The 20,953-nt window shown below is 41.6% G+C and overlaps 1 protein-coding gene across 1 annotated transcript in view; it reads right to left on the minus strand.

The window, feature by feature from the left end:
- Positions 1-3,317: 3,317 nt before the first annotated feature.
- Positions 3,318-20,953, minus strand: part of LOC306972492 (adenylate cyclase type 1-like) — a 39,999-nt gene continuing 22,363 nt past the window's right edge. Inside the window, exons 5-20 of the mRNA XM_079569138.1 lie at positions 17,470-17,597; positions 16,734-16,892; positions 16,501-16,642; positions 14,167-14,322; positions 11,879-12,076; positions 11,678-11,775; positions 11,297-11,381; positions 11,133-11,222; positions 9,200-9,462; positions 8,133-8,259; positions 6,165-6,281; positions 5,922-6,068; positions 5,742-5,840; positions 5,544-5,658; positions 5,034-5,158; positions 3,318-4,500 (exon numbers count right to left, since the gene is read on the minus strand). Of these exons, the coding sequence (XP_079425264.1) occupies positions 4,111-4,500; positions 5,034-5,158; positions 5,544-5,658; positions 5,742-5,840; positions 5,922-6,068; positions 6,165-6,281; positions 8,133-8,259; positions 9,200-9,462; positions 11,133-11,222; positions 11,297-11,381; positions 11,678-11,775; positions 11,879-12,076; positions 14,167-14,322; positions 16,501-16,642; positions 16,734-16,892; positions 17,470-17,597 (2,439 nt within the window). The 3' untranslated portion in view covers positions 3,318-4,110. The remainder of the gene's footprint in view (positions 4,501-5,033; positions 5,159-5,543; positions 5,659-5,741; positions 5,841-5,921; positions 6,069-6,164; positions 6,282-8,132; positions 8,260-9,199; positions 9,463-11,132; positions 11,223-11,296; positions 11,382-11,677; positions 11,776-11,878; positions 12,077-14,166; positions 14,323-16,500; positions 16,643-16,733; positions 16,893-17,469; positions 17,598-20,953) is intronic.

Consider the following 20,953-nt stretch of genomic DNA (forward strand, 5'->3'; position numbering starts at 1 on the left):
AGGGTTAAAAGAGACATTGTGACTTTTTTACACAGTTTTGTAGCCAATACTTCAAACCTAATCGGAGCATTGTCCACTGATGAACGTATGATCCGGGGCGACAGTGTATTTGCAGCCCCAGGGCAGCTGTGGCTACAATCGGTCAGACCCAACAACCGTCACTTCCTGGTCAAATGCCGGGGTCACCATATGGGACACAAAGGACAGCGTGTATCAATCAGTGCGTGTTGAAGGTGTCACAGGACTTGCATCCATCACAGCAAACTCGGTAACCTACCAATATGGAGCGAATGAGTAATGACGTGGAAGCCATTATTATCTGTCGGTGGAGTGTGACGGAAACAGAGCAGGGGTTCAGTAAGTTTGAAATGAGTTCTATTCAGGATCTGAGCACAGATATCGCAGGGGGCCTATGAAGAAGTCCCATTTTCTTTTATGAGTCATTTACTTTATGGCAAACAGGAGGAAGGAGGGGCGGGGGCAAACAACCAGGAGCATTGGAATTTGAGGGAAGACTGGAAAACTATGACTTGCCAGATTTTGAAGTCCTAATGAGTCAGTGATAAAATAGCTAGCCAAATGTTAATGGTGAATCTACAAAATGATAAACTTTAAAGACTGTGAACCTGTAGGTCAAGGTCAACTCTCTTGAAACTGTTGGCAAATCTGGCCATAGTGCCTTGTTGTCATAGTCGCCCCCCATCGACCTGTGATATCAGCAGTACAGTGTGTTAACCGCTCGTGTTTTTTTACCCTACGCCCACACATTTGCCTCATTTCCCCTCTGAACTCTAGACCTTTCTACATTACAAGCCACTATTACAATAAATCGCTTACTCATTCTAGATTGGTTGCTAAAGTAAGAAAAACATGGTTTGGATTATTCATCTCACTGTGAAAAAAAAAAATCTATTGGACACCTTTTATTTTCCTATTGTTGGATAGTAAATGTTTGCTACTTTGTTGTTGAACCATATAAAGCACAAAAATACTACTCCTTTTTATGTTAATTCGGGGGCAAGTGAGACACTGCAAAAAATGAATTCATGGATTAGTGGAAATTTCTCAAATGTGGCATAATAATCTGAATTTGCCCTGTTTGACTAGTTTAGATTTGGTTGAGAGATTTTACCGAGTCATGAACCAAGCTAAGTAATGTAGGCCATATTACTTAGTAAATCTAATATAATCTAGTTGAAACTACTCAAAAATAATCTGAAAAAAAATCAGTTGTAAGTAATAATTCATTCATCGAAATTCATAATTTTATGTCAGTAAGTTTTAAAGGGACTATACAGAGGTTTAAAATGTTAAAATTAAGTATTTTACTATATGTTCCAGCAATGTCCTAATGTGTAGAATGAGCCCAGATCTATTCACCACAACTGCCTCCACAATGCTGCACTGTAATTGTGTGACTATGTTTTTGCAAAAATACTGTGACTATTGTGTCATATGCACTTTAAAAGGGACTATACAGAGTTTAAAAATAGTAAAATTATCTAATTTCCTCCCCTTAAATGTTCCAACAATGTCCTAAGGTGTAGAATGAGCCCAGACCTGTTCACCACAGCTGCCCCTAAAATCCTGCACTGTCACTCAAAAAGGTGTCACTTCTGGTCAAATTGCCTTCATGCACGCACTTAATATAGAAGGTGCAGTTACACGTATGACCTGAGGTGGCAGTAGTGAGTGTAAAAATGGTTAACTTGCATCTAGCCCCTTTAAGTTCAAACTCAAGCTCAAGTTTTTTAGCGTAAGCAAAAATAGAAAACAAATCCACTTTCGTATAAGTTGCTTCCAAGAGTTACATTTACAGCCCTTTCCTTTTTACTTTTAACCTACTGCTCAACCTAGCCCAAGAAAACTTTACTTCTGTCTTATTTTATATTACATTTGCTTTCATAAGTGACTGAGAAGGCCAAAAAATACACGTGAGTATGTCTCCTAGCTGCTGCATTGAATGGTACACAGAGACGTGCTGCTTGACACATAGGGCACAGGACAGCCGGCTACCGACACAATAAATCTGTCACTGCTTCACATAATGGAGTGAAAAGTGTTATTTGGAGTCATAAAGTGAGGTGTGGGAAATGACTTTTATAGGGTGAGGCTAACATGGAAACAGCCTATAAAAGTTATTATTGAACCCCCTGAGTACGAGAGCTAGTGTGGATAAATAAATCTATTATGCAGTCGTAGCTTTGAAACTAACGTAGTAACATAGTTGTTGCAGTGGAAGTAGTAGTTGTGTTGGTCATAATTGCAGTGGAAGTAGAATTTGGTGTGGGAGAGACACGTCAATTGTGCTGTAGTTGTCATATATGCGAGGAGGAATAGTAGTAGTAGTATTTATAGAAGTAGTGCTCATTTTAGTGCTAATATAAACACAAGTATTGGTCTGTATAAACAATGTAAGGTTGTATATGGTTTGGAATAGCTGCTTTACTTCATGTACTGATACTCTGTCATTGTAGTATCAAAAATTGAGCAGAAGTTGGTTGAAAAACTTTTATATTTTATACACCAATATTGTCTTTATTACAAAATATTAAATAACCCAACTTTACACTGTACAAGATACACCATACAGTAGTTTACAGCATTTGGCTATGTACAAAAAGTACGGTCTGCATATCAAAGTGAATATATCTAAAAAGGCAGATTGCAACCACTGTAAGCTTTTGTAGTAAGGCATACAACTTGTGTCATATTTACAAATTCGCAGATCAATCAAAAAGCTCTACACCAATGTAAAGAGACTAGAGTAGTATAGAATAGGCCTATTAGCAACGGCATGCGGAAGCGACGAAAATAATAATAATGATAATTAAAAAACATTGTGGCTTATTACAGTCGTGGTATGCGCTCGATACATGTACCACGTTTACAGTAAGATGTACTGGTCTCATGTACTGTCATTTGGTCCAGATTTGGCATCGATTCCACAATATAAAAACATTCCATTCGCGACGACTTTAAAGGGACCGTTTCTCTTCAATGAATCTAGAATTAAGGCAAAACACTGAAAAGGATTCGGAAAAAACGTATTGCTGTCAATATGAAAAATGTATTGCAGGTTTTGGGTAATTCCATGCTTTGTAAAAATCCGTATGTTGATATGAAGATGACGTATAATGATGGATAATAAACTTCAGTCATTTTTTTTCACCACAAAAAAAAAAATACAAGCAACCATTAGGCATGAAAACAACTGGCAAATTTGCTGCGTATGTGCCCGTATGGGGACATGTGCTTCAGAGGATAAATGATTATATTAAAAATTGAATTATAAAATATTCATCATATTAAAAAACGAACTTTTCCCCTTAGTGTCTTGCCTTAATTTGCTGTATAAAGTCTCTCTTCTTGTGCTTCCCTTTGGCCAAGGAGTTTAAAGCCATCATTGTCAGACTCTAATAAACTGCTAAATATCTCTCTCCACCTTAACCATCTTGTGGGCCAAAAAGGTCTGTTTCTTCTTCACCTGGATAAATAACTAAATAATTGACATATTAACTGCTGAAACTAAAATAAAAAAGACACGTTTTGAACGTGCTGTGTTGTGAGGCAATGGAAACTTCAAGAAAACATGTATTATTACTTTGGTTTACTTTAAACACCTATGGCTGTCCACTTGTATAAAGTCGTGCACTACTTCACTGTAAATATGCCTCAAAGTACTGCAAAAAGTGAGATTCGAGTATAAAAAGTGATTATTGTTGTTATTATTATTGTTATATTGTGCTGTCGGTTGTATTGGTCACACACATGCATTCACACACACCCACGTGCATGCAAAACGGAATACCGGTTTTGATATTGTTAACAACGTTATCCTTGGCATAATCGGAGAAAGACAGTGCAAAAGCGAGAGAGAGCATGAGCAGTGTCGACATGAACGCACACAACGTTTGTGCACTGTACAAACAAAAAGTCCTGGACACGACCGAAGCCTTGTGTTTGAACGATATTCTCCATGTGTGATTGTCTATGTCGTCCTGAATTGTTGAACCGGTTCATCCCGGTAGCTTTGTCCTCTGGTTAGCTCTTCATGTTCTAACCAGGCGATTCCATTCTTCAATCATGGCTAACTTTTTTTTGCCTTTTTCACACCGCGTCATCTCCATCAACCACCTCGATATCTATCTCCGTTACATCCACGTCTTCCTCCTCCACCACTTCCCTGACGGCGGGCACGCACGGAGAGGCGAGGCATTGGCTATTGCTGCCGCTGTTGTTGGCCTGGTTGAGTTGGGCGTTGCTGGCCACGGAGGAGACGCTGCCCAGGTTGGCGGGGACGCTGGTTTTGCCGCAGGAGTGTATGCGCCGCGCCAGGCTCGCCGAGCGCATGACGGAGGAGGTGGTTACCGTGCCGATGCCCTGGACCTTGCCCTCTAAGAAGTAGGTGAGCATCTCGCCTTTGCCCTTGACGCTGACCTTGCCCCGGCACACCAGGTCGTAGTTGGTGTTGAGCAGGCGGTAGACATCTTCGGTCACCTAGCGAGAGAGCAGTAAAGAGTCTTTTCATACAGTTAAATTGGCTAAACTAGCTCTTTTTTTCAGTGTTTAAACAGTTTTCAAAGGAAAAAAAAACTGACCAAACCTGGGAAACGTCTGTGACTTCTTTGAACTTAAAGCCCATTGCTTAGTGAGGGATTACTGTTTTTGACCTGCAGTGTGACATGCCACTACAGGGCATGTATAGGTGCACAACAAAGGCATGACTTCTTTGTCCGTGCTACTCGTACCCCGATAGAGAAGATCTCTTGTGCCCAGTCTGGTAGGTCATGACCATTGTGGAAGATCATCCATCAAATCTGACATAGTTTTCGCTATGTTAGTTTACCATCACAAAGTAGTCGGTGTCAAACTTAAGCGTTTTTTTTACTCTTTTTTTTTTTTTGCTTCAACACATGTCAAGGACAAAATTCTGTGCAATCCATCCCCTCTGACAGGGTCCTCATGATAATAAATTGTTTGACGTTCCAGTGGTCACAATAGTGGGACTTGTAAGGCGTCGACAATAATACCTGTATTTTCCCTGGTACTCCAGTGCTGTCCATGCGGCTGGCCACGTTGACCGTGTTCCCCCAGATGTCGTACTGAGGCCGCCGGGCCCCGATCACGCCTGCTACCACCGGGCCCACGTTGATACCTATAGAGATATCGCTACTGTTAGGGATAGAATAGCCTGGTCTCCAGAAGCTCTCCACGCCTTCTCTAGTAACTCTCCACTCTCCACAGAGAATGTGTGCTGTAATTAAAGCTAAAGGCCTCGAGCTTGTGACCTTTTTTTTTTGGTCAGGCAGTGCACTGTATAATGAAGGATATAGAGGAAATATGTCATTATCTGTAATTGTATTGAAACATCATCTAATAACTCTTGCTGGTGAACTCCACCGAAGTCTCATAGTTACACCAAGTGTCATCAAAGGATAAGAAGCTCTCTGTCCTTTTTGTTATGTAAAAGTAACAAAAATTATGAAGTGAAAAAAATTGGAGACCCCTGACCCCCTACGTGTCAAGAGAAACAAACATACCAACTCTTAAAACAAATTCATTGTAAGATTGATAGTTGATTTCATCCAGAACGTCAAACATCTCAATGGCGTAGTCTGCGATTGTGCTCAGATGGTCGTACCCTGATTTTTTAGCCTGGAAAACAAAAAAAACAAAAAACATTGACTTTGAATTTATACCTCAATGTCTAAAAATGTACAGAGAAGTCGAATGCAAACCTTAGTTCCTATTGTTGGAACCAGCCCCACAGCAGCCATATATGTGCTGCCAATGGTTTTGATTTTCTCAATGTCTTTGTAGCACTCTTTGTCCATGAGCTGTCGAAAAAAATGTAAAAAAAAAAAATGAATAGCTGCTTCACTATTCCAAATCCCCCAGAAACTAGACTGTGTTTGTACCTCATCAAAGTCGGCTATGATCTCATTGAGCAGTCTAAGGCACTCCACTCCCATGTTGTTGCCGTCCAGCTCTATGTAGAAGTCATTGAAGTTGGGGATGGAGGCGAACAGGACGCCCACTTGCGCGTAGGACTGGTAGTACAGATCCTTCGGAAGAAACGCACGAGCACAGTTGCAAGGTCTTTAGTTTGGAGCCAGTGCGGAGTCTTTCAAATGGTGCGAAATGAAACCTGTGCGGCTCACCATGTTCCTGGGGTTCGACATGAGAAAGTGCTGGGCCACATGCGCGGGCAGCAGGTTGAAGAGAATTCTGCGGTTGTCGAGCTTGACCTTCTCCATGCCGTCTCTCTCTTCCTCGGCCTGAAAAGACAGTGCAGTTGAGTTAAGTAGGACTGTGTAATGATTGCATTGTTGGCAATTTCATCACAAGTACGTACAGATAAATTCAATTGCTTTACTTTCTAACTGTTGGTGCAAGCAAAACAGTACGTCAACGCTCTATATGTACACAATAGGGGGCAGCAGAGGAGGAAGGGCATTTTATCTTTGCATTTTGAACTTGAGACATATACTTCTGGTTCATTGATAACATTCGATGGAATTAGGCTTTATTACTCCCTTCTAATTTTTTGAAACCATGGATTGTTTCTTAAAGGAATAGGCCACCGTTTTTACATACTGAGATATGTTCTTACCTTAGCTTTGACGAGTTCTTTAGGACCTGTCTGGTCTTCCCCCGTGCCTTCAATCACGTAAACACAGCCCAGATGGCGTTAGCATTTAGCCTCTCCTGCTCTCCTCTATAGCTCCAAAACAGGTCAAGATAGAAGCTACCAAGCTCTTCCACGTTTTCCCTATTTAAATATGGTTACGTGAAGTGTTCCACTACAAAGTATAATTACACAAAATTAAACAATGTGGATTTTCTAAGCGGATAAAAGGGGGAACTATATTGTAAGGCGTAATAATACCAGGAGTAGTTCGAAATCCGCGCAGTAATCTTCACTTTACTGCGCAGTAATCTTCACTTTACTGTGCGGATGCCAAATTACTCCTGGTATTATTACGCCTTACATTATAGTTCCCCCTTTTATCCGCTTAGAAAATCCACATTGTTTAATTTTGTGTAATTATACTTTGTAGCGTAACACTTCACGTAACCATATTTAAATAGGGAAAACGTGGAAGAGCTTGGTAGCTTCTATCTTGACCTGTTTTGGAGCTATAGAGGAGAGGGGGAGAGGCTAAATGCTAACGCCGTCTGGGCTGTTTCTACGTGACTGAAGGCACGGGGGAAGACCAGACAGGTCCTAAAGAACTCGTCAAAGCTAAAGTAAGAACATATCTCAGTATGTAAAAACGGTGGCCTATTCCTTTAACCCCCACTTGAACCGATCACATTTTCTCTAGATTGGCTTCACCCAAATCTAAAAGCTCCTTGAAAAAAAGTGTCAAAATAACGAGGATGAAAATGCAACAAAAACGTGATAAGAAAAGCAATGAAAAAGTGAAGAAAAAGTGATTTAAAAAAAAGCACAGAAAACGCAACAAAAACGCCACAAAACGACCACAGAAAAATGTCAAAAAGTGATGAAAAAGTGACACAAAGGTGCGAAGAAAACGCAACAAAAAAGTGGCAACGCAAGGAAAAGATCAGTTTAGATGAGTTTTGCAGGTCTTTAGCTTTCAAATGAGGCGTTACACTGGCCTGTTGGTAAGCTGTTGGATTTGGGTAGGAAAATGCACTTGGTGGATTAACAGGTTATCTCAAATTGTTCAAATTGTTGGGTGTTGTTATGTTACAAAGTGATATTTTTTATACATATTTGATGATAACGATTCATTTTACGCAGGTCAATGTAGCATGAGGAAGTTGCTGACACTGGATTGGGAATAAAAAAAGTTGCACTTTTCCACCACATGGGGTCACAACTTCACTTCCAACTACAAATAAACTGCTGTTTATTGAATACATGTATCAATGTTTACTTTTCCACAGTGATAAAACATTCCTGCCGAGAAACGCCAAGCGAAACCTAGCCAAAACAGCCCTCTTAGCAGGATTCTGCCAGGGAACAGACAGCTGGCAGCCTATAAATACAAAAAATAAAAATCCTCCCACATACAGTACAGTATAACCCAATATTTGACGTCTCTATCAGGAGATCTAGAGGCCCGGGACAGCTTGTCTTACATGCAAGGACTCCTCACCTGCACGGCCCATAGGAAGTCCAGGCGGAGTTTGAGGTCGAGCTGTCTGGAGTGGAGGGCCAAGGCGCTGACAAAGAGGAGCAGAGACAGGAGCGGCTCGTAGCCTCGGATGTGGAAAGACCCCCCACTGTGGAGGAGAGCAACGGTCAAGTCAGCGCATATATAGGAGCGAGACCACACAGGAGACTTCGACCCCACACGGCGGCGCAATCAGGGAAGAACTCATATTACGCCAAACAACTGTAAAGGCCTGGGGCTCAGGTTATAGAATCTGGTGTCGAAAAGGCTATGGTATGCAGTGGTTCTCAGATTGTGGTATCTGGTAGAACGTTTTTTTTTTATTACTTGGCTAGAAACTCTTTTCGACGTCTCAAAACATAAGCCTCTTTAATTCTGTCTGACAAATAAATGCACCCTTTTTCAAGTGCTACTGTTTGCAATAAAGCAAAAGCCGCCAGATTATGATATAAGTTCCAACGCTCTTGACATTGCCTCGCTGAGAAATAACTAAGCCATCACGGTGCCCACATTGTCCTGTCAGGATTCAATTTGGAGCTAATGAGCCCATGTGCAAGCGCTTCAAAGACTGGCTGCTGGAAGTGCGTGGGCCGATAAGGATCTCTGCGAATTCACTGTACGCGCGTTTTTCTCCCAAGTCCGTCCCCGCTTATCTGTGACGAACCAACAACTTTCACAGCCAGACATTGTTTCGGCGCTTGTAGGGGTTTGCGATTTCGCTGTGAGAGGGAGGAAGCGTGCGCGATACTGCGAGAAAGTTACGAGTGTTGTCATCACGGCCACTTTTGGATGTGCTGTTTCCAGGAAAGCGGAACCCGTGATTTTTCTTCAGAACAACAGCGGTTCGCTTGTGAAAATGTCTATATTTATTCCGTTTCAGCCCCTCAGTCCCCAAAAAGTTTATTCTTTTACTCTTAGGTCCTGAAAATCTTGGCTTGCTTTCCTGAACCCCAGAAAACCCAAGTCCTTTAAAAAAATGATCAACCTTGTCTCGGTGCTCCAGCCCAACAACTTAAAAAAAACTGTGTACGTTTTGCCTCAAATATTACCCCGTAGTCTTGCGAAATCCACTCAGCTCCAGCACAGTGACATACAGGACGCCCAGGAGCACCATGAGCGCCATCTTGGGCAGCCAGGACACCCGCAGGAAGAGGGCCAGGGTGAGAGTGCCCACCACGCAGGAGATGAAGGCGTAGCGGGCTCCGTCGCAGGGCAGCTCGGCCATGGTGCGGTTGGCGCCGCTGTCCACGTCGATGATCATAATGGAGCTGTTCGAGTAGGCACTGCCCCACAGCCACGGCATACAGCCCACCTGCAGAGCACAAGGATCCACTTTAACAAATGGTTACTACGATATTGTGCTTATGTCTCTCTCTCGGATGAAGGGTCAGTATTATAGTATTTACGGAAGGTTACACTAGATTTAAAAGAAATGAACCAAAGGAACATCTGCATGTTGATTATATTAGTGTCAAAATGTTAAATAATCCACCATTGTTATCTACCATACAAACATTTGAATATGAATAGGCATTTTGCAGGGTCGCATCTCAATAAGACCATACAGTGTATGCAGATTATGTCACAGCATGGCAGCACAAGTCAAATGTTTGTCATGTTATGCTATTTGTTATTATTTGTTATGAGGGTTGGTTTAGAATAACGGTGTAAGTGCATACTCTATAGAAACCTCTGATGACATCAGATGTAGCACCAATGTTTCAAATGCACATTACAATTCCAGAAGAAAATATTTTTCTGGTGTAATTCACACTCCATAACAATCTAATCTGGATTTCTAAAAGGTTATTACACATACATATAAGAATATGTACAAATACATCAAATAAAAGTACACATATCTGTGTATAAACAACCTGTCAATAGAAACCTGTCAATGACTTCCTCATTATTGCAGATTGCAATGAAGGTCCTGATTTACTGTTTTATTTAATGTTTGTTTTTTTTGACACAATTAGCCAAAAGAAAAAAGAAAGGCCCTATACCTGGGGCCTTTCAAGCCACTAAATTAAAGTGTTAGTGATGGTCGAAACTCATTCCTAATTTTTTCATGACATTTGTAGCATCCAACTTCGTCACATTCAGTTATAGGCACATTTCACAACTTTTCAGGGTCACTTTCACACAAAATGCCAGAAAACTCGCCTGAAAGTTCATGAAATTGGTAAAAAAATGTTTTATAATTTGATGCACAGTGTTTTCCCCAAAATGTTTGACTTTACAATACACGAAAGGAGTACAAACTAAATGTTGTCAGGTATATCACCCGTATAGAGCCCTGGAAGTGACATTAGATATAAAATGTGTTTATTTATTTTTTTGGGAATATTATCCTGAGGGAATGAGAACGTAAGTTGAGCATCTCTAATTGCAACCTAAGAACAACTGGCCCGGAGCATTCTGGGACGTTTTGGGTAGTATGTATTAGGGCTGAACGATATTGAAGTAACATGCAATATGCGATACGGCTGTGAAATATTGCGATAACGATATTATTGCGATATTTAAGATAAGATAAGATAATCCTTTATTGATCTCACAAAGGAGAAATTCACTTGTTGCAGTCACTAAAGTCTACTAAGTCACTTTCACTAAACTAACTACTTTCAAGAAAAACATCAAACACACCATCAGGACCAAAGCAAGACTAAAACTGAACTAAATTGGGACATGTTAAATTAAAACTGAACTTAAAGTTTCCAAGAAAAATGTGTCATCTCAGTCAGATGAAGACTTAAGTGATGTTGTGATGTATTGTGGCTTCTTGCGATACGGATATTGCATCGCCTAATGTCGCAATACGATATTTTTTGCGATCTATTGCGCAGCCCTAGTATGCATTGTTTTTTAAATATGAATATCAATCCATATAGCTGTGCGTCATGAACAAACAACCTATCATTTAAAAAAAGCGCTTACATAAAAGAGAGCAGACAGGTGTAATCATAACTTTGTACATACCACGCAGGCCTGGGCCACCGAGTAGATTAAGAGCACTATGAATAAACAGAGCGCAGTGCGGATCTGAATGGTCAGGCACCCTGGGAAACACTGAGAGAGAAGAACATGTCATTAACGTTATGCGCCGCTCGTGTATGACTGTGTCGCTGTGGGAGAAACCTTACCTGTACTTTGGTTATATGCAGATACATGATGCAAGCTACTAGGAAACAGATGCAGAAGACGAGCAGAACGAGTACTAATGTGCCCCTGAGAGAAAACGAAAAAGGGATTAGAAAGTAGTTTTTGAAATTAGCTGCAAATTTGACTTGCTTTTGTACGAGATTCTGAATTACTAATAATCAACAAAAACGTGGGGGTAAAAACTGATTTGGAAAATGACTGATTCTTATTTATTTATTCTCTACTCATCTTAAAATCAGTGAAAGAAGAAAGATAATGTTTTGAGATTTGAGATTACGTTTTGTTTCAGCAATGTTGCTGGCTGGCAAAAAGGAAAGATTGTCCCAAAAGATATTCACACTATGAACACCACCCAAACTCACTGTGGTATGATCAGCAGATAGACAAGGCCAAACAAGGCGGCGAGCACCAGAGAGACGATGACTGCGCTGGTGAAGTACTCGTCTGGAAGTTGATGGTACTGTTGGACAAAGACAGATCTTATTAGCTTTTCTTTTTAATACATCCAGCAGTGTATAGTGTTTTTTTTGTGTGTGTGTTCTTTTCTTAATTTTCATTCTCACCCTGTGCTCTCGTTCGGAGCACTTGTACATGAGCGTGAGGACGTTGAGGTCGGCCGTGTCAGATTCGGTCTGCCGGGCCTCGATCAGACGCCCGATGTAGCGGTTGACGCGCGTCCGGGGACTGCTCTGGGTCACCGTGGTCTGGTTGGTGTTGGAGCGGTTGCGCAGTTTCTGCGGAGCTGTCCGCATGGCCCTCCGCTGGCGGGACAGAGGAGAAGAGCAAGTCGGTGGAGGAGTGGTGGAAGCAATAGTCAGGTTGATATTATTGATTATGGGAGATCAGTTGCTGTTGTTTCGAAAGTGCAGCCAGTTTAGAGTGAAATGTCAACATCTTTCATCGAACTTGGTGCCCATTCATTATCTCCATTAGCTTGAGTAACAACTATGCCTAACAATAACCCTTTGTGTGGCTTGTGTCTATTATTTGTACTTGATTTGAGCTCTTATTTGGATGCAATTCAGTGGAAACATAAACCATTTTGTCTAAGTTCACACCATTCCAGTCGAAACCTATGTGGGTTTAGGACTGGTACCATGCATCGCCTCTGACTATCATGCAGAATAAAGTGGAGCTTCAAATGAGTACATTTAAAGTAGTGATTTTATCAGAACAGAAGCGACCAATAAATAGGTAAAAGAGCCAAGGACCATTCAGGGCATTCCACCGTCAGTTTTAAAAAACAAAGCCAGTGTGAGTCAACACTAAATATATGCAGTTCATTATACTTTCAAATTACTGAATTCCCTTCCATTTAACTTCATTAGTGAACGCACCCTGCTGTGCTGTGTCAAGCACTTTTTAAATCTCTGGGCACTAAAGTAGAACAGGAAAATGTGAGCGTGTGCATTTTTTTGTATCTTATCCTTTACATATGAATTAAACTATTGTTTTACGTTGTAAATGGCCTTTAGTGCAAAGAACGACGAGTAAATTCAGTGTTTTCTGTTCGGTTTTGGGCCTGTGGAAAAATCAAAGTGAAAAATGTAGGCTGGGTTCTTTCTGTAACTCTTTTGTGTTTACTTCTCCCTTCTCTCTTCCCTGCGTTAGGGTGTGTGCAGCGGTGCGGTGGGCCGTAGATGCTGAATCCTGCTTATTTGTGTTGTTTGCTGTAGCATGGGACACATAACTGACACCCTGTTCACTGGGTCCTGGCTGTATCATGGCTTTACAATACGCTACTCTTATTGCAACAGTCGTGTAAACGAGTATGGACAAGAACACAAAGACAACACAACATCACGGACACAGACTGGACACAGTGTTATGTCACAGAATGTTATAGCCTTATGTTTAAAGAGAACCCTCCTATCCATATAAATCCTCTATTTTGATCTTTTCCCCATGTTATAATCGTGTGCCCTTATCAAAAACATACTTGATTACTTGAGTAATCCTGCATATTCACAGAGACTTTGAATCCTCTGATGGCGACAGTGACGGTTTGTGTGAGCAGAATATTGGGCTGAATTATACCTTTGTCCTAGGGCTGCTACATAACTGTCTTGAATAGGGCTGGGTATCGTGAAAAATAAATATACTGAAATATGTGTCAAATACTGTAGCATGGAACAGATTAATAATGTATATATGTTCCTTTTCCTTTTATTATTATTATTATTATTTTTATTTGAGGTGAAACAACCTTGTCACTACAAAAGGGTGGGAAAAACACTTCACAGGTTTTCTTATTTTGTCCCCCACTTTTTAACAATTTTTGTTTTTTTCTCAATTTTGCCCCAAATTTCCCCACTGTTTTTTCCCATTTTCCCCCCCCAGATCTTTCCATATTTCTTTCTTCTTCTTTTTTTCTTTTTTTTTTTTTTTACCTGTGTTTCACTTTTTTCTTCATTTAAAATTTTAAACAACATCAAAATTGAATAGAAAGATTAAATATTTTGTTACCTGCTTTTGATACTTTTATTTTTTTCTATACCAGTAGTACCTAAACCTTTGTTTGCTTTGATACCATACTGGTATTGTTTAACCTAGTCTTGAATTGACTATTGTGATATTTTACCATAAGAAATTTAAAAAAAAAACTCATCAAATTGTATCAAGACAAGAGACTTAAAAAAAATGCTATCAGGACCAAAACATCAGTAATCAGAAACTGGTGAGGAAAAACTAAACTTTTGCCCCTTTGTGTGCAAGGATCCCTGTGTATGATAATTTGGCGATGTATTTGTGCAGCCCTGATCCATGTTCGATATACAGGGCAATCATAATAGCTGACAGGAGGGACAGACACAGACATGTCAACACAACAACACAGGTCACAGAGGTGTACCTTGTCCCCGTCCTCGCAGTTCATGACATTGGAGAAGGGAATCTCAGCCTTGAACATCTTCCTGCAGTGCATAAGCTGCACTAGTAAGTAGCACACAGTTTTGAACTTCATCTTTTTGGCGGGCTTTATGTCCGAAAGAATCAATCCTGGGAATATCTGTCACCGGATAGAAATGGGAACAAGGATTAAGTCATGATACCCCACACACCATAGTAAATACTTATGTAAGGGTATAAGAAGGTCTTACATAAAAAAAGAAAAAAAACAGACACTCATTGCACACATAGTACTGTACACGCATGCAATGCCAAGTGTAAATATATAGAAAACAGAGAAGCCTGTGAACTATAAATAGAAATGTACACTTTGTATTAGAACAGCTGGACATTAGGAGGACTACAAAGCCTGGCCAGCCATACCATTTATTTGTTATTTGTTTTTGTTTTATGTGCAATGAATTGTATTGTTATGTAGGGCCACACATTTACTGTATTAATCTTGTGGCTCAAAGTCTTTTAAGTCAATAACAATCACACCTATGTAATTAAAGCTACAATTTTAATACTACAGTGAGAAAACATTAATACTTGACAGAGGACATTAAACTTTATGCCATTTAATTATGTCAACAAGAGATATTACGGTAATCGTGTACAAGGTTTGAACATTCACATTTTTGAAAGTTAAAAGTCAAATTCCATAGATTTCTGGCACCATTAAATAGAAAAAAATATACTACTTTTGGCCTTCCATAACTGTATAATGTGAATTTAGTAACAGATTTAGTAACAAATTAAGCAATGTAAACTGCGCAAATAAAGATGTCTTGCATCCTGTGTTACACATGGACGCAGCCAAGCAAAAAAAAAAAGAAAGAGAAATGAGGCTTCACATAAAGCATAAAGCCCGCCCACTTTTATATTAAATGAGGAGACTTTATATGCACAGATCTCTTAGCAGAAAGTGAATGGGACTGGCTGACCAGGCTAAAAAGCATGCGCATGTTATCACTGTTGGGATAAGGGTGAGGTTACAACAATACTGCAGCAGCATTTTATCATTTTACTCCTTTTTTTAACCAAGCACTACGTTGCATGTGCAGGCCTCTTATGTGTCCCTAGGCGGGAGTAATTAAAGCCACTAGTGGAGTGAGGAGCTGCCTTTCCAGCGCAGCTTAGCTTCTCTGAGCCGTGCCTTTGATGAAGACTAACATCAGCGCCATTAAGAGGATTAGGCAAGTCTGCGTATCAAAAACACCGAGATGTTACAGGTCTTTAATAGGTCCTACTGTAACTTCTATACGTATGATCTTATGTAACGGAAGCTGAGGAGAGGAAGCACAGCAGATGACAGCAGGGGGGAGACTATAGCGGCTGCCGGCACAAGACTGAAATTCCCTTCCAGCTGCTGTGGCTCATCTGTCCATGAGGATGTCTGAGGGTCCTGCATCTGCGTGCTTGCTCGACCGTGCACATTTGAAAGCGCAGATGCCCTGAAGGACTGTTTTGTTTGTTTTGTTTCTTTTCTTTCTGTCTTGGAGCTTCATTCCAGACAAGCCTTGAAGTGACAATTCCCAAGAACTTCGTATACATGTGTTGCATGCGAAAAGTCAACATTTATCAATTTATAAGAGTCTGGGGTTAATTAAATATCAAAGTCATGTCACATAAGTTGGAAAAAAACGTTGTAGCATTTCGTTACCATAAGTTCGGTAGGGGTGCACCGATCCGATACTGGTATCACGGGTACGATATCCGGTATCTCACCGCTTTAAAAACACAACTTTCACCGACTAAATCCAAGTGAATATAGGCATGCTTTATGTTATTTTGAAGGGCAGAACCTGGAGAATTCAATCGTTGAGTTAGTTTTATCCTCAACATTGTTTTTGCCGCACAAAATGCTGTGGCTAGGATGCTAAAGCTAGCGGCAACATGCCAATGCTAACATCAACAAATCAAAACTGGGACAGAAACTAGGACTGGATCACCTAAAGTAGCCAAATGAAATAAAATCAATACATTTTAGTTGAAAAGTATGAAATGTTGCGAAGGAATAACTGATCTGACATATTAGTTACGCACAAGTTGTAACGATCAGATCAATTTATGTAAGTTATTCTTGGTTAATGTTTTTCTATTACACTTTATTACACTTTATTTGTTCATTCACAGTAACTACTTTTAAGAAAGTCTCATGGTATCGGTTAATATCGGATATCGGCAGATACTCAAACCCCCAGTATCGGTGTCGGAAGCAAAAAAGTTGAATAAGTGCATCTCTAGAGTTCACAATAATTACTATGTGGAGGGGGTAATTGCTCTGGTGCCGTACCTTCCGTCGGTGAGATGGCACTATAAAGAAGGTCTCGATTTCGTGTTTTTGGAGGAAGGCGTTCCTTTCGTGTCCGTTTCCAGGCTCCACCTCGTAATCTCCGTTCAGGCACTCCAGCGTCGATTTGGTGATGTGGACTTTCCTGTAGCGAGCAACGATATCAGTAAAATGTAGAGTCAGAGGCTGTGATTGGCCGACAGCGGCGCGGAAAGTGGCGTGTCCCCCGTACTGACCCGGGTAGCCCTCCCGCCTCCATCACATTGGCCAGGGTCACGTCATTGGACCAGACGTCGTACTGCCACTTCCTGAGGCCCAGCACCCCGCACAGCACCCGGCCCGTGTGCAGACCCACGCGCATGTTCAGGTTCACCTCTGTGGCCTCCGCTACCGACCTGTGCAGGCAAAAGAGAGCAGTTAGTTCCTCTACGAATGGCAACATGGCAAACTTTGTGCAATGGTTGGAGACTTTCTAGACCGGGATAAAGAACCAATCACTGAATCACGGTAACTTATTCACACGGGCAGTGGGGTAAAGTGTAGCGCCATTTCGTCCAGAGGTCCCTCTATTGAAAAATAGCCTTTACAAGAACATGATGAACACACTGAGCGCAGAACTGCTCATAGTGGGTCCAATAATGGATTACGGGTTTTAAACACTTAACAAGTGGCTCTTCAAAAGTGCTTGTGAGGCATTCCTATAGTCTTTAAGGTTAGCCTATTTATCCTTTGTATTCTGGGTTTTACTTAACATCTAATAAAAGTTATGCTCTGCCATAGTTGTTCCTTTTTCTGTGGGCCTTCTGTTGTTTGCTTGATCATCTCTTTCAAAGTTAAGCGCCAGATAGAAATAGCAACACACACGGCTATTCCGGCTGCAGTTTGCCCTACTTATGAATATCTCAATGAACCGGCGCTTGAATACATTTACTCGCGCTCGCACGATACGATTGAATAGTTTGATATACTTACGTGATGGTGTCAATCATGTCCAGCCCCATCTCCACACAGCAGTGAGCGTGGTCCGTTTTGGGTTGGGTCAATCCAGATACGCAGTAATAGCAGTCGCCCAGGATTTTAATCCTCCTACAGTGGTTCTCCTGGAAAGAGAAACAAACTGTCACCATAATGAGAAAATGAACAAAAAGGCAAATTTGTCACTGGTACAAAAAAAAGCCTGGCCAACTCTGATCTGGCATTTAATTTCAGTTGATTTATGAAGCCAGTGATTTCAGTGAAGTTATAAACACGATCATTTATCCTGAGTGTTAAAAGAAAACAAATAACCATTATTTCTTGCTCAACTTTGAGTCACAAGCCGTGCTGATTTTGCTAAACTTCTGTCTGGAAATAAAGTAACCTTCGTCAGCATACATTGATTGGTGTCGCTAAGAAATGCATGATTAAGCTTGAAGCTGCCAGAAGCAATTCTCTAGAAAATTGTCTCTGTCAGTAGGTGTCAGTGATGAACCTGCTCTCTGCTCGGTTTTATTCCCGCAACCCTGACCTTCCCGGTGCTGCATGCTCTGAAAACAGAAAAAAATATCTGATGGTTCCCTGTAGATGGATTATTTCACAGACAGACCTGGACATTTCATGAGGATTTCAGCTGCAGCAGAACAGGTCTTTTGGAAACTTCTTTCATAATACTGCACTCTGACTGCACTATGACTGCACTCTGACTGCACGCTAACTGCGGCTGCTACAAATGTGATTCTCTTCCCCCTCGCTTCCATCTTGACATTTAATTGTTTTTTTTTGTTTGTTTCATTGTTTTAATGTTTGCACCGGCCTGTGAGGAAACTCCTGTTGTGACAAAACATCTTGGTTGATTGATTTCAGCTTCATATAGTGACCCTCCTTTACCACCCTACCCATCAGCCTCCTGAACCGCTCCATCCTCTACCCTCCACCACCATCATTGTATATTCCACTACCAGCTTTCTCTGCTTGGATTCAGTGCTTTTCCACTGAAAGAAAGGGGTCAGGGCTTCTCTGCTTAGAACCGCATGTACAATATGGACAAGTGTGTTAATAATACAGCATAGATCTGAAAGAGCATGAACGCCGAATACAAAAGTTGAAAAAACAACAACAACAACAACTTTGAGTCTTGGAAACAGTGCCATTCTCAGATCTCAACATCACACCATTAGTGCTGATTTGCTTGAAGCTTAAACTGGATCTTGCTTCATCATCACCCTTTACACTTGTGTAAGGACTGTGTTCAGCCAAAATGTTTGGAACCTCATCAGCTGTCCATCTTTAGGCCTATATTTAGACGAAGCGGCATGGAAAACACAGTTGCATTTTAACAATAGTTCCCTGAGATGTTCCATTTTGATTATCCCATTCTTCGCACCCCCCCCCACTCTCCAGATTTTGACTTTGATCGCTCTCACTTTAGGCAGCGACGTGATTCACTCACAGCGCAGCAGACACAATACAAGGGGCATGGGGGGAAAAAAAGGAAAGAAAAAAAAAGCAAGCTGCGTTCACAAATAGAAACCATTATCGGAGGCTATGAGGAACGCATTCATTTTACTAAGGGGGACGCGAGGTTTACTGTGGACACTGTCTCATAGGGCCCTTTTTGGTTTCCATGGAGGTAATGGGATCACTGGCCATGCATGTGAGAAGCACAAAGACTCATAATTATGCACATCGGCGGGCTCAAGACAAGATGGATGCTCTATTTTTAACGCGAGAGGCCTGGGAGTAAGCTTGGAAGAGCACGGCGAGTGCAGCGCGCGATCACGCTCTCGCCGGGTGCACCAGTGGACGAGGGGCAAGGATATGAAGAAGCACAAAGGTGGACACGATACACAATAACACAATAATAGACCGCACAGTACACAGGATGTTTGGCTGCCATATGACTGATTGGAGTGCGCAATAGGGATAAAATCTCTATATAGGGGGGACAAAAACCAATAACATGCCCTATTATAACAACAAAGCTGCCCTGTTGATAAATAAATGAATGAAGAGCGCTAACCACTCCTCCATGCCGCCTGATGACTATATGGAAAGCACAAATGACACTATTGCATCTATACAGGCAAGCTGTGTGAAGCGTTTTGCTCAGTCAATTTGGAATCAATTTGCTCCTTCTCATTTTTGCAGGTAATGCAGCTTAATTTCATACTCTGTTGAACTGTGGCCATCTGGATTTAACCTACTGTTCTGATTTGGGGTTCCTGCAGTTGGTCAGGTCTAGGGTCAGCAACACTGTATGCCCCAAGACCAGCTGACGACCTGAACATCCTGAATGACCAGGTTATACCATCAATGGGTTTCTTCTTCCCTGATGGCACGGGCATATTCCAAGACGACAATGCCAGGCTTCGTCACTTTCACGCATGGATTGGCCTCCACAGAGTCCAGATCTTAACCTAATGGAGAATCTCCAGGCTGTGCTGGTGAAGGCTTTGAGTGGTGGTCACTCTCTCCCATATCAAGATCTTGGTGAAAACTGAATGCAACACTGGATCTTTTGACATTGCAAAAGCTTACTGAGATATAAAGCCACAGCGAATGTGCGCTAAAGCTAAAGGTGGTCCAACCAAATAGCCGCGAGGTGCCCTGCTTTTTGACAACGACACTGGGGGCCGCCATTGCTGTAGTACCTCCATATCGCAGCTAAGCCCCCATTGAAAAGCATTTGGACTTTAGACACGTTAAAAACAACTTTAAAGCCTGGTCCCAATTTTTTTGGAACTATCTAGAGCTAGATATTCCTCCTGGGACAAGGCTGGGTTAGTTACAATTAAGGGGACCAGGCTGGTTTTCGTAAGAAGAATTTTTGAAATCTCGTACTTAATGAGGGTCGGACTCTTAGCGTCACGCAAGGGCAGAGTTTACAGTGAAAATCCCGCCCTTATGTCCTTTTTAGGAACATGCTTCGTCAGAGCTGAGGAGGGGGAGTCTGTAAATCAGCCATGATTTCCCCCACGAGCATGGTCATCATGGTAAACGGGGAGGAGTGAAGAGAAGCTGTCCATTTATATATACAGTCTATGGTATATACACCATGACTATCGGGACAAAAAAACAAAACAAAAAACTGTGCAGTTGCTTTGACCTATTTGTGATTGAGTCCAACAATCAACTGTAAAGTGCAGGTTATCATTCCACTCTTATTTACCTTACCTTACCTTATTTACCCACCCTGACCTCTCACAGTGAGCTTAATTTCGTGCAGAGTAAGCCACCATGACCTCCTGCCCTGCGGGGCTATATGAGGACAGAGAAAGGTGTACAGTCTGCTGCTATAGGCACAGGGGCAGCCGTAGTCAAGCCACACACTTTCACCCTGTGCTTTTCCTGTGCTAATCTGCGCTGCCACAGCTTAGGCTCTGATTCAGGCCCGAGCGGGATTACCTCCACCATGTGACTCCTCCAGCATCGTATGCAATCTGTGGGCTCATTAGCATAGGAAGACCAGGGTGAAGAA

Source organism: Gobius niger (assembly GCF_951799975.1).
Source record: "Gobius niger genome assembly, chromosome: 13".
Lineage (NCBI taxonomy): Eukaryota > Metazoa > Chordata > Actinopteri > Gobiiformes > Gobiidae > Gobius > Gobius niger.